Source organism: Lontra canadensis, unplaced genomic scaffold, assembly GCF_010015895.1.
Source record: "Lontra canadensis isolate GAN:19392208 unplaced genomic scaffold, GSC_riverotter_1.0 scaffold5, whole genome shotgun sequence".
Classification (NCBI taxonomy): Eukaryota; Metazoa; Chordata; class Mammalia; order Carnivora; family Mustelidae; genus Lontra; species Lontra canadensis.
In genome coordinates this window covers 12,697,882-12,711,163 of record NW_022630999.1, presented here as the reverse complement: position 1 = coordinate 12,711,163, position 13,282 = coordinate 12,697,882, and the positions used below count along the sequence as shown (strand labels likewise).

The window sequence follows — 13,282 nt, the reverse complement described above, 5'->3', positions numbered from 1 at the left end:
GGTACCTTCATATGTGTATAGCTCTAGCACTAATCACCATTTATGACAGAAATTTAGCATTTGCCAAAACTAGTCATTGATCCTATGCAACTAGAACATTTTTGATTACTTTATTGCCACATTTCTGCTGAGGCAGAGTGTTCAGATGAAGCTCATTTCTGGGATTTGGTGAGGCTGCTGATGATAGAGGAGCAATTATCCCCTGTAGCAGATAGAAAAAAAAACTAAGAAGAGGGACAAGGTTCATATCATTGTTTCCAGAAAGAGTGTCATTTGTATCCAGGAGTGTTTGAAATTTTATGATGCAGTTTTTAAATATACAAAGAAATTTAATAGAAAATTACTATGTAGATTTACTGTATGTTATGTCTGTAATTTTCAGATGCACATTTTCCCACCTTTCAACATCTCTGAAACTGGGAGTTATTTAACAGTCTAATAATTATAATTGGATTGGCAGCACTCTTTTTCCTTAGTAGTGAATAAAATAATGATGCATTTTTTCAATTGATGGTGTCTTTTTTTTTTTAAGATTTTATTTATTTATTTGACACACACACAGAGATCACAAGTAGGCAGAGAGGCAGGCAGAGAGAGAAGGGAAGGAGGCTCCCCGCTGAGCAGAGAGCCAGATGCGGGGCTCCATCCCAGGACCCTGAGATCATGACCTGAGCCGAAGGCAGAGGCTTAATCCACTGAGCCACCCAGGCGCCCCTTGATGGTGTCTTTCATTCAATTAGATATAAATATGGGGCTGTATATATATGTGTGTGTGTATATATCGATATATACACACATATATACACACATGTATATATATGTATATACATATATATACATACTTCATTTTGAATAAAAAAATCTTAACTGAAAAAATTTACAAAAGAAGACACCTTGCTTTTAGGCTAACTAAAATGTTTCTATCAAGAAGAGACATATTACTCAATTGGGGTCATTCTATATATTCTTAATATCCAGAGATAGTTATTTGAGTTACAATTAATATAGGATGGGACATCTAATTTCATGATATACCTAAAAGTCATGAAAATATCAGATTCACAACATTAATTAGGTCCTTTTTAAAATCTCATAGACAGTTACGCTTGGCTTTAACATTCTGAAGGTTGAGCAAGAAGGAAATGGACTTGCATTTGACAGCCTGTATGGCATATTATTTCACAGCATGAAATTTGAGATCAGAAAGTAAGCGGAGCATAGGCTTTGCCATTTATGAGTCGTGGGACTTTGGACAAATTAATCTCTTAGTATTTTGGTTTCTCCATCTCTAATATATGGATAATAGTTCTAAAATTTTCCTTTTTTTTGAGATTAAAGTGAAATAATACATGCAAAGTTTTTGACATAAGGCCTTACCCATAACATGTTCGTAATAAATATGTGCCATTCAGCATTGTGTTAGTTTTTCTCTGTTATTGTATGTCCTGACCCTATTCCCCAGGATGTTTGATTCTGCCATTTGGACTTGGCCAATGAGAGGGTTGGGCAAGACTTTAGAGGGTGGGAGGAAAAGAAGCCAGGTATTTATTTCTTCTGCTCCCTTCTGGCTGGGCTTCAATTGTGGCTCTAGCTGCATTCCTCTTCCTATGTCCCAGCTCCCATCCAACAGCCCCTTTCCCATAGCTAGAGTTCACAGCCAAAGTAACACTACTTCCTCCTCAGGCCTAAGAGTGATAATGGCTTCTCTTCCCAGTGTTGCTTCATATGCTTTCTTCTCACTATTGTTTGTCCTTAGGTGCTCTAGCATCTTTTGTCAGTTCTTTAAATGCCTCTGTAAACAGTCCTTTATTAAACTTTCTTTAGTTAAATGCTTTATATGTGTCACTAGTTTTTTCCTGGGACTTTGACATACGTAAAATAATAATCTTTGTTGACAGATCATTTTATAATACGGTTAGAAGCTAATGCAAGACAGTTTTTAATCCAATGGGAAGTTTATTAGCATGTTGATTTGTTGTTGTGATATAAACCCAGGTTTGAAGTCTGGAGACAGTTCGTTTAGATGGCAGGGGATGTGAGAAAGAAGGGTGGAGTTCTTTTCTAGATATATAACAACAAGACCATAGCCACAGTGGCAAAACAAGCATGTAGATTATGTAGAAAATAAGGAAATGTGACTGGCTCTCATGCGAAGTTTCCATTTCAGGGTTTTGGTAGGCAGAAAAATGGTCTCCCAAAGATGTTCATGTCCTAATCCCTAGAATCTGTAAATATGTTAACTTATATGGCAGAAGGGACTTGGCCCATATGATTAAGTTAAGGCTCTTAAGACTAGGAGCTTATCCTGGTTTATCCAAATGGGTCCACTGTAATTAGAAGGATCCTTTTTTAGAAAGAGGCAAAGGGTCAGAGTTAGAGAAGGAACTGGATGATGAAGCAGAGTCAGAGGGAAGGATGTGAAAATGCTATCCTACTGGCTTTGAAGATGGAGGATGGAGCCACAAGCTAAGGTATGCAGGTGGCCTCTAGAAGCTGAAAAAGGCAAGGCAATGGATTCTCCCTGATACAGGCTTCAGAAGACACACAGCTCTGTCCACACCTTGATTTTAGCCCAGTGATACTTCTAACTTACATAACTGTCACATAATATATTTGTCTTGTTTTAATCCAATAAATCTATAGCAATTTGATACAACAGAAATAGGAAATGGATATAGGTATAGCGGGAGAGAGAGGGTGCTGGATTAGGGCAAACACTGAGAGGTCAGTAGAGAATTCTGGATTTCATCTGAAGAGAATAAAGAACCATGGAAGTGTTTTTGTTTGTTTTACTACAAAGACTAATATATAATGAAAATTAGTTATTAAGAAGATAAATTAGAAGTTGGGTACAGACTTGCAACAAGAAGAGCTCTCTGTGGTACTGTGCATGGACAGGTATGGTGATGAGACCACAGGTTAGGTGTAGATTCTATGAATTGAGGAGTTTCCAGGAAAGCTGACAATATGATAACTGACTGGAAAACCCGCAAAGGAGAGGAAAAAGTCAAATTTCAGATCCTTGTATTGTGAAATGGGCATAAATATAGCACATATGAGGAACCTATTGATTCTGATGCAATAAATTCTAAATTTTAGTATGATTGAATAATACACACACACATATACACACACAAAAGGGAATTAAATTTTATAAAGTTTCATTCTTGTCCTTTTTGGAGGATGTGCAAACTGCCTTTGATACTTTCTGCATAGTGACTGCTTATTTGGTAAAATGGAAAAGGTACAACTTGAATAGTTAGAAAACTTCAGATTTTGTACAACAACAAAATGCAAACGCCCTCCAAAAAGCTTGAGCAGAAGAGGCATCGTAGGTCAAATAAGTATAAAGGGCAGGGACAGCAGCTGGTAAATTAAACCATTCACTGGCTGTAAAGCTGTTCAGAAGTTACTACTGTTTGGATTACCGGACACTTCCTGAGTAGTGGAAAATGTCTGGATGAAAAGTCAATAGCTCATAATTAACTCTGTTAATACCACCTCGCTGTGAAAAAAATATTTTGCTTGCAAATAATCCATTTCTCAGGGATCCTCATAAAACTTAACAATGCTTGGGCATCTAAATCAGGATCACCCCTGTTTGTAATGGAAAAATGCTAAATTAACTAATACCAATAAGCATGCCAGCAGTAAAGACGCTGAATATTGAATACTGATGATATGCTAAACCCAATCATTAACCTAACCATTAATCACGTTACTTTCACACAAAGCTTCACCAATCTGCCTTTTTCTTTCACCATTACAGCTTTCCCCCCTCAGTATCTGGTAAAATCTGGCCGTGGGCTAATCATTTGGAAAATCTTAGAAAATGCTATGATTCAACCTTTTTCTAAATTGGATATAACTTTGTATTTCCAGTGGTTTTTTTTTTTTAAAGTCCCTCCTTACAAATGCCTTTTATACACAAGTAACAATACTGTATTTTGCATTTAAAAAATAATCTGCTCTGTGACTATCCCTTTCTCAATTTCAAAGTGTTCCTCCTCCTTATACAGAAACGTCATTTCAGGACAAGAAGCAATTTTGCCTTGCTTTCCTTTCTTTCCTCATTCTGTCGTAGAGAAGATCTTGAATACATGACAGCAAGAAAATGCAATAATGCCCACTCTTGAGTAACCTAAAGGTAGGAACTTTGCATATAAATCCGGCGCCCCCTAGTTACCTTCCTCCAAAAAATAAAAAAAGAGAGAGAAAGAGAAAGAAAGAAAGGTAGATAAGTAGGTAGGTGGGGTAATGCCTTTTAGCAAAGTCCTAAAATACAATGTAAACTGTCAAAACAACTTTAATTGTAAACTCACTTCTACCTTGTAAAGTTTCCAGCACTATATCTCCCTCCTTCTATTGAGGGGGAAGGTTTTGAAACACATCAAAACTAGTATCCGAAACAAAACGCAGACACTCCTTTCTGTCCTCGGACCTGCCCAGACTACCTGGAAGGTCCCAAAGTGAGGGGGCGCTGCCTCCGCCTCTCTGCGCCGAGCTCTCGGTATCTCCCGACCCACAAGCAGCCCAGAGCCCCGCACACAGACGCTCGGAGAAAAACAGGGTCGCTCACCGGTGAGGAGCCAGCAGCAGGCGACAGCGACCCCTGGGCTGGCTTGGCGTCGGGGGGCCATGACCCGGGAGCCCGCAGAGCCCGGAGGACGCGCTGGATCCGAGGGCAACACGCGGCAGGACGCAGCACGGAGCGGCGCGTTCTGGGCCACTCTGCCGCCTTAGGTCTCAGTCTCCGGCCCGGTCGGTCGCGGCGCCCAGAAGCCGAAGAGTGAATTTCCTGTGTTTTCGACGACTGCCTCTAGGTCCTCTCCACGCTTTTCATATCCCAGACTTACTGCCCCATCTCCCGCCCCTTCGCGCGCTCGTTCTCTGAAATCCTCCTGGCAGCCTCCCAGGCTGTGTCCGAGACATGGACAAATAAAGCCAGCTTCGCGGGCTCGTGTTTAGGCTAAAGTCCACGGGCTGCAAAGCAAACCTTAAAGGGACATCTGCCTTCCATTGAGAGGGCGATCGCGCTCCCTAAGGTGGCAGGAAGGCCGACGACGGCTGGACCTTCGGGAGGGTGTCGCCCGTCCAGTGGCCCCGCCTTCACACCCCTTCCCTCTCCCTCAGTCAGGGCAGGGAGGGCACTTTCAAGGGCCGGGACTCCTTGGCCCTTAAGGGGAGGCTGCTTTCCTGGGGTTAAATTGCGCAGACGGAATTAGATTGTCTCTGAAAGTGAGCACTTTGGTATCCCCACCTCCCTCTCCTGCGGACACTTGAACTTCGCGTGCTGTTGTCTGGCACTAAGAGTGAGTGAGTGAGTGAGTGTGGGTGTGTGTAGAGGGAGCGTCCATTCAGACACGCCCCTACAGAGGGTTTTGCTTTGGCTTATGGAGAGTTTGCTTCCCTTACGGTGACTTGTGGTTAAACGGTGGTTGCAGCTAAACTTTTCTTTGGGGAGACCCTAAGTGAGAGAAAAGGAGAAAAACCAGAATGGGAGAAAAGAAAAAAAGAAAAAAAAAGAAAGGGAGAAAAATAAATGCAAGAAGGAAGAGGGAGGTTAATGAAGGGAGGAAAACAGTCTTTAGAAATGGTAGTGTGTGGGCTATTTTGTTTAAGTTGAATTAGGATGTTTGTACACTGGGAATTGAATCTAATAAAGAACTCAGGGCACTGTTTTATTTCTTGTTACAGACTTTTTAAAGTAAGAGTGCATTAAATCATATTCATGTTACTCCTACCTCTTCCACTCCCACTCTCTAGGGAACTGAAAATTGGGAAGTTAAGTTGACAGGTCAAAATGTTGGCGATTGTTACCCCACCCCAAGAGACTCAGGCCAGAAAAGGCGCTTAACACTTTGCAATGCTTCCCTTCCTTGTTGAATGAGTTGTCCAACCTCCCTGAGTCAAGAGCCACATTCACATGTTAGCTTCACTTGCTGTTTTTGTTTAAAGCAGCTATGTCTTAATGGTTTTCAGAATTTCTAAGAAAGGGAAGGACTGGTTGAGTGGATTTGTGTTTACAGGTGGTGGAGGGAATAAAATGTATTCAATTCAGTACAATTCAAACAACAAGTAATCATCTCTAGCTAGCAGGACTAGGGCTAGGCAGGACAAGACTGCCACCCAAAGGAGGACTCTGCCTAGAACACAATACAGGTGACAGGATAGGTAACCCAAGAGAAGGGAAGGGAGAAGCCCACAGGGATGATTGAATAGATTGCCACCAAATAGAAGATTCCAGGAGCTAAGGCTGGAAAATACAAAAGGTAAAGAAATGTAATGAAGATCAAAAACAGGATGGGCAGCCCTGAGAGGTTCAAGGCCATCAAATCTCAGTAATGTGACCCATCAGAGCTAAGGAATTCCTCTTCTAATTTATGTATGAAATGATTAACAACCTAATAAATATATTTGAAACACTTTTCCCCCATTTCCAGCTTTCATATTTTCCTTTCTTAGTCCTATTTTCAAAATTGCACAAATAAATCTCTAGAAAAATTTCATGTTGGATCACAGTTCAAACCCATCTGACATTACTTAAACTCCTTTGCCTGCATTCAGTGGTCTCATATCCCAGTTTCTCTTTCCAACCCATCTTCATTAATCTGTATCATCGCCCTGCCTCCTGCTGTTCCTTTCCTGGGAAAGACTTGACAAGTAATCTGTACATCTCATCTCACCGTCTATAGTCTCAGTTATGTCTTATGCCTCTCAGTATGGCCCATGGGGCTTTGCAAAATAATCAAATACTGATTAACGGTTAGACATTAAAAAACCATGATAAATATTTCCTCTGAAATATCTCTTCAAATTGCTCAGTGTTTTCATAAACATAGAATAGTATGCATATATATGTAAACATATGTGTATATGTGTGTATATATATGTGTGTATATTTATGTGTGTATATGTATATATACATATGCATCTGTGGGGCTCTAGAAAGTTATAACATTATTGAATTAGAAAGAAATGAAAAGAGAAATTATAAAATTATACCTTATTGAAATAAAGTAGGGTTAAAACATACTCATGATGAAGGTTATAATTATTGGGAACTTGAGCTTTCTTTTTGGGGGTTCATAAATACTTCGAATTTAAATTTTGAAAATCTTCTCTAGGACTTGCAAACTAATGGTGATAACCAGCACTACGAGTGCTGTGGTTAAAGTTAGCTTTTATATGTGTTATGAATCTTATGGCAATATTTAATAATTTTCTTCATTTCACATCAATGCAAATACAGAGATTGAGAACACAGCTATTGCTGGAGAATTAAATTTAGAATCAGCGCTCATTTTCTGAACTTCAGTAAGTCTAAACATAAACCAATATCAGGCAAGATAGTCTCTTAACCAACTTTATCCTGGCAGGAAGATGTGTTATTGTGTAAACTGAGGCTTGGAAAGGTTAAAAACTAGGGTGACAAACTAGTCATTACATGGGTCACCTGACAGCAAATGTTAAGCTCTAGACTTTGTACGATGTACTCATCTATTTTTTAAATGAGATCTAATCTGATCAGATCTTTTTGACAGTTTGGAAATATGGGTGAAAATTAGAAGTACCTTGAGAGGTTAGGGACTGAACTGATGAAGTACTTAATCCATAAAATAAAGCAAAAGTACGCTGTGGTTTATAGGAATCTTTGAGTGTTTGACCTGTTTTGATAGTGTGGGAAGTCTAATCCTCTCAAGCCATTTGGAGCTTGCCACCCACGTGAACATCCAGGCCCAAGGTGATACCCAACCCTCCCCAGATTGGTCTAATGGATCTCCACCTTCCCTAGCCAGATAGGATGGGATTTGGGGATTACTGGTTAATATCTCAAAAATAAAAACATACATTTTATACTAAAGTATTCTCCTTAGAGGTAATCCAATATATCATGAGTATAATTACTGGAGTAAGTAGGTTCTTGAATTAAACTTCTTGTACTCATGCCCAGGAGCCACCACGTGTTAGCCGTGTAATCTAGGAAAAGTTATAAAGCTCTGTGAGGCTCAGTTTCCTCAAACATAAAATGGGGATAAAAATATTGCCTCTCTCTGAAGATTATTGTGAGGATTAAATGAGACAAACTTATGCAGCATTTAGCAAAATGTCTCGATTAAAGTAAATAGAAATGAATTATTCTTCTTCCCTGTTGCAGAAGAATTAAAATTAAACAGTGGGAATATAGGGCAGGGTCTGTGTGTTGTTGGGCATAGGAAGTGATGCCATTTGATAGGCATCAAAAGAGAATGTTAGTGTTTGGCCAAAACCATCTCTATCGACTCTTATTATTTCTGGAATCCTCACTTGGAATCCTTACTTTGTATTAGGGAATTATCTTGAAAATACCCCAGTAAAATTGGTATAAAATGGGACTCCTGGGTGGCTCAGTTGGTTAAGTGGCTGCCTTCGGCTCAGGTCATGATCCCAGCGTCCTGGGATTGAGTCCCACATCGGGCTCCTTGCTCAGCGGGGAGCCTGCTTCTCCCTCTGCCTCTGCCTGCCACTCTGTCTGCCTGTGCTCGCATGCTCTCTCTCTAACATATAAATAAATAAAATCTTTAAAAAAATAAAATGGGTATAAATTAAGACATCAGAACCCATTATGACATTAACAAGGACTTACTTTTCAAATTAGCTAGATGTAAAGGGGATTTTTTTTTTTTTAAACAAGAACAGAATATTTCACTAAGGGGCTGGGAATAGGAGAGGGTCTAGCGTTCTGCTACTGGTGAAGGCCACAGATCTTTGGTAGTTAGATCATGGGTTCTCAAAACTGCAGGATAAATAAGGTACTCCCACCTTTGTAGAAAGGTGGTATAGTTTTAGTCAATAATGAATACTTTTTAAAACTTTTTATGTTAAAACAACAGATATTTATAAGAAAAATGTAAAACGTTGTTTTAAAGAAAGTTAACTATGAGGCTTAAAATACATTTTAGTATAGCATCAAATTGTGCTTTCTTCCACCCTCCTCAACTCTGAGGTGTTAAGGGTAGGTGGTATTGTCTAGAGCTGCTTTTGTTAAGATTTCATAAAGATTCAGATTTTTCAATTTTACTCTGTATATACTCAGGGAATTGCTCTCCAAGACAGTGATGCTAACTCACAAAGCTAACTCATATGAGCAACTTAGTTTAGTTGAATAATTTTTGTATATTTATTTATTATTTTTATTTATTTATTTTAAAGATTTCATTTATTCTTTTGAGAGTGTGAATAGGAGGAGGAGTAGAGAGAGAGGGGGAGAACATCAAGCAGACTCCTGCTTAGCATGGAGCCTGACATGGGCCTCCATCTCATGACCCTGAGATCATGACCTGAGCCAAAATCAAGAATCGGAAGCTTAACCAGTTGAGCCACCCAGGCGCCAGAGTTGAATAATTTTTAAGTTCCTGCTGTGTACTGGACTCCAGGGCTATGTTCTGCAGAGGCAAAAATGGGTAGAACACTTGCTTTTCTACTGAAAATCTGCTGTCCATTAATTTTTTTCTCTTGGAATGAGGGAGAGAAAACAAGTAGTTTTGTTCTCAATTATAACATTGACATGTTTCATTTTAAGCCTGTTAAATTAAGCAGTCTAGTGGAATTACCATATTAATGTTGTTACTTCAACTTGAGAACCCATGATTGCTTCTTCTATGACCAAAACAAAGTCACAATAATGTGGAACTTAAACTTCACCACCAACCAAACTTTTTTTTTTGTTGTTATTGCGTAATGTTCTTGTGTGAATGTTTTTTCACTTAAAATATAAAATAGGTGTTCCTCCCACCCTATTTCCTGAACAAGTCTATGCCAGAAACTTGGTCCAAAGAAATTTGGGCAACTGGTACTTAGGAAAAAATTTGAATTTAGAATCCTGGTGAAGGACAGCTCTAAACACTGTAGGAAACTCCTAAAACTTATTAGTATACTTCAACATGAGTGACACACTAGTGCTGCACGGGAGGAGGGACTACCAGGGTGGTGCCCTGGCAAGAATATTTAAGTCACGGCACTCTTGACTCACAATAACCATCACTGATGAGCAGTAACATTTCAACTTCAATGCCAGATTCCTTAATTTGCAAAGTGAGTTAACTATTTTTTAAGTTATTAGGCAATGTTGGGATTATTTGAGCAGGTTGATTTAATTAATTTAATCATTTTCCTTTTACCAGTTTTTAAAGAGTTAAAGCAAGTAGGTGGGCTCTAAAATCTCAGGACTGAAACAAATTATTAGTTAGTAATTAAACCAAGAAGATTGATATTTCTTGTAATAGGACTAGGTCACTATAGATGTGGGGGAAATAGTCTTGTAGTTAATAGAAAATAAATACATCAAGAGAAATGGAGTCTATTATTTGGCTCTGAAATAGTAACACTTAAGTAGCTTGTTTTACAAATTATGTGGCTATTTTTCTTCTGTTCTACTAGACTATAATCTATACCAAGACAGTCAATAACTCATTTTTATTGCCTGCAGCATCTGTCCACATGTAATTCATTCATTCAAACATTCAAACATTTACGGTGTTACCTCTGAGTAGCAGGAAGTCCTCTGGCTCCCAGGATTCAGAAATGTTGAAATGCTTGGCACTATCCTCAAAAACATTCACAAGATACTTAGAGATATGCATAGAATGTATCCTCCTAATTGTATCTGATGAGCCCTAGAACCAAGCATAAAGTCAAAAGGAAGAAAAAGACAGGATTTTATAAAGATGATGGCACTGAAATGTGGTCTTGCAGGAAATGGGGAGAGGGTTTCATGGATGAAGGAAAAGGATAATGGGCATTCTAGGTAAAGGCAGCATGAAATGGATGAGTAGAATGGAATAAAATTAAGGAAATGCAAGTGAATTTCTGACCAGATTTGAATGGATCTTAAAAGGATGCCAAGGAATTTTGACTTCTTATAAGAATAGAATATTTTCATTGTTCTGAGTGACATATGCAAACATGTTTTTTACTCTGTATTAATTTTTTCCTCTCATAACGTTTGCTGAAGTGGTGTGATTTGCTCTAATTTTTGTAGTAGAGGAAATGAAATATATTAAATCCATGAGGCATACTGTAAACCTTCTATTCCCTGAATTTTTAATGCAATGCCTTCTTTAAGGAAATTTATTATTGTTTGTTATCAATAAATACAATTATATGCACTAGCAAAATAAAGGTGGAAGGTTGGACATTTATCTCAACAAAGAGAACAAATAATCTAGAAGAATAATCTTTGGTGATTCTTTTGAAATTTGAAGGAGACAAAAATGAAACCACTATCATGATGCCCAAAGAACTTTTAGATATACCAGTTGGACACCATAGAGTAGATGTAAACATTAAAGATATACTGCCAATGTTGGACATTTTAAGCATTTTGGTCCCAAAGTTGGGGTGAAGGGAGCCATGAACTTGTAAATATCCAAGTCTTTGTTCTGTGGGATGAGGACTGATTTGAAAGGCCCTGCAATGAAAGAGGAAATCCTGGGGCTTTTCATGAAAGAGCCATAATTAGTTGATCTGTTTCCAGAAAAGGAAAGTGTTGCAGCCAAGAAGATAGAACCAGAGACTGGGAGTCAAAAGCCCACCAAGACTGCCAGGGTAAAGCAAGAATGAAAAGGTAAGTTTGAGTAGGCAATGAAGATGGAAGCATTGTGGAAGAAATTTGAACTGGCTGGGAAAATTAAAAACTAAGGCCCTAAATACAAGGATCTGACCAAGTTTTTCTTTCATGTAGGCTCAGATGTGCTACAAGGGAACAAGAGAAGAGTTTAAAATACCTACTACGGAGCTATTAATCTGAGTCACAAAAAGTAATAGGACCAGTAATTCTAATATTAGTAGTGTATTAGTAAGGCTAATAAAATGGTAATATTAATTAGGCAACTATATATTTATATCGCAGAGAATAATTTTAGTCACAAAAAATAAGAAGTATAAAAAAAACTATTTTTATGGTACTACATTTGTCTCTTGAGCTCTCGATATACAAAGAGATAATTCAGTGTTTCCCTCCCCTCTCTCCTTCGACCCCTGGGAACTGCCTTTAAAAAAAAAAAATTAATTCCTGCTTAGAAGAAAAGAAAAATGTAGGACTATATGACCAAATGAGTGAGTTTTAATTTTCACAGAAGCTATAGAAATTTGTTGAATTCCTTGGGTCAAAAAGAGTCATAGAGAATATAAGAATGGAGAGAAATCGGTGAAGCCCGAGATGGAGAAACTGGACCTAAAGCTACTACAGAGGCAAAAGTGGAAAGCATTCAGACATGGCCCAATCCAAATTTAAAGCACAGCTTGATTTGCTGCACCTAGCAGTTGCACAGGAGCCTATTCAGTGCCTCCTTATCATTCATGGACCTACCGGTTGCTGTTGAGTAAGCAGAATATATCATTCATATTAGGATCATTAACCATAGCCAGCTGTTGTGTTGGCTTAGGGATGGCCTGAGTCAATCCACATATGACTACCCATGAATACAACATAGCTGCCAATAGGAAGAACATTTCTGGAATTATGGGGTAAGTAATGCACCTCCAGATATCTCCTCCTCTATAAAAGTTGTGACAACATTGGCAAAAATTGTCAAAATCAACTTTTTCCAAACTCTGAAATTAAAGAGTTGCAATTTTTTAAAATCAAGAAAGGCAGCTAAATTTTGAAAATATAGCAAATTCTTTGAGAAAAATAAATAGAGGTTCAGAGACCTGTGGGACACTATCAAATGTACCAACGTATGCATGATGGAAGTCCCAGAGAAGAGGCAGCAGAGGGGGCAAAAAGCATATTTGCAGAAATAATGTCTGAAACCTTTCCAAGTTTGGTGAAAACTATTAACATTCATATCCAAGAGGCTTAATAACTCAAACTAAGATAAATCCAAGGAGTTTCACACCTTGATTCACCATAGTCAAACTTTCAGAAGCCAAAAAGAAAGAATAATGAAGGCAGTAAGAGAAGAGTACTCATGATGTATGAGGAGTTCTCAATAATACTTACTGTTGACTTCTCTTCAGAAATCATGAAGACCAGAATAGAGTAGGAGGATGTATTCTAACTGCTAAAAGAAAAAGATATTAACCATACCCAATAAGACTAGTCTCCAAAAAAGAAATTTAGATATTTTCACATACAGAAATACTGAGACAAGTCATTGTTAGCAGAACTACTCTAAGTGATATATTAAAGCAGTCTTTCATTCTTGAAGTGAAAAGATACTAGATTGTAACTCAAATGTACATGAAGAAATAACACCAGTAAAGATAATTAATTATGTAATTGTAGAAGAAAATACAA

At 38.3% G+C, this 13,282-nt stretch overlaps 1 protein-coding gene across 1 annotated transcript in view; it reads right to left on the bottom strand.

Moving 5' to 3' along the window:
- The window catches only part of ITGA1 (integrin subunit alpha 1), a 158,198-nt gene extending 152,917 nt beyond the window's left edge, over positions 1-5,281 (bottom strand). The window contains exon 1 of the mRNA XM_032851453.1: positions 4,580-5,281. Within this exon, the coding sequence (XP_032707344.1) occupies positions 4,580-4,640 (61 nt within the window). The 5' untranslated portion in view covers positions 4,641-5,281. The remainder of the gene's footprint in view (positions 1-4,579) is intronic.
- Between the last annotated feature and the right edge of the window lie 8,001 nt (positions 5,282-13,282).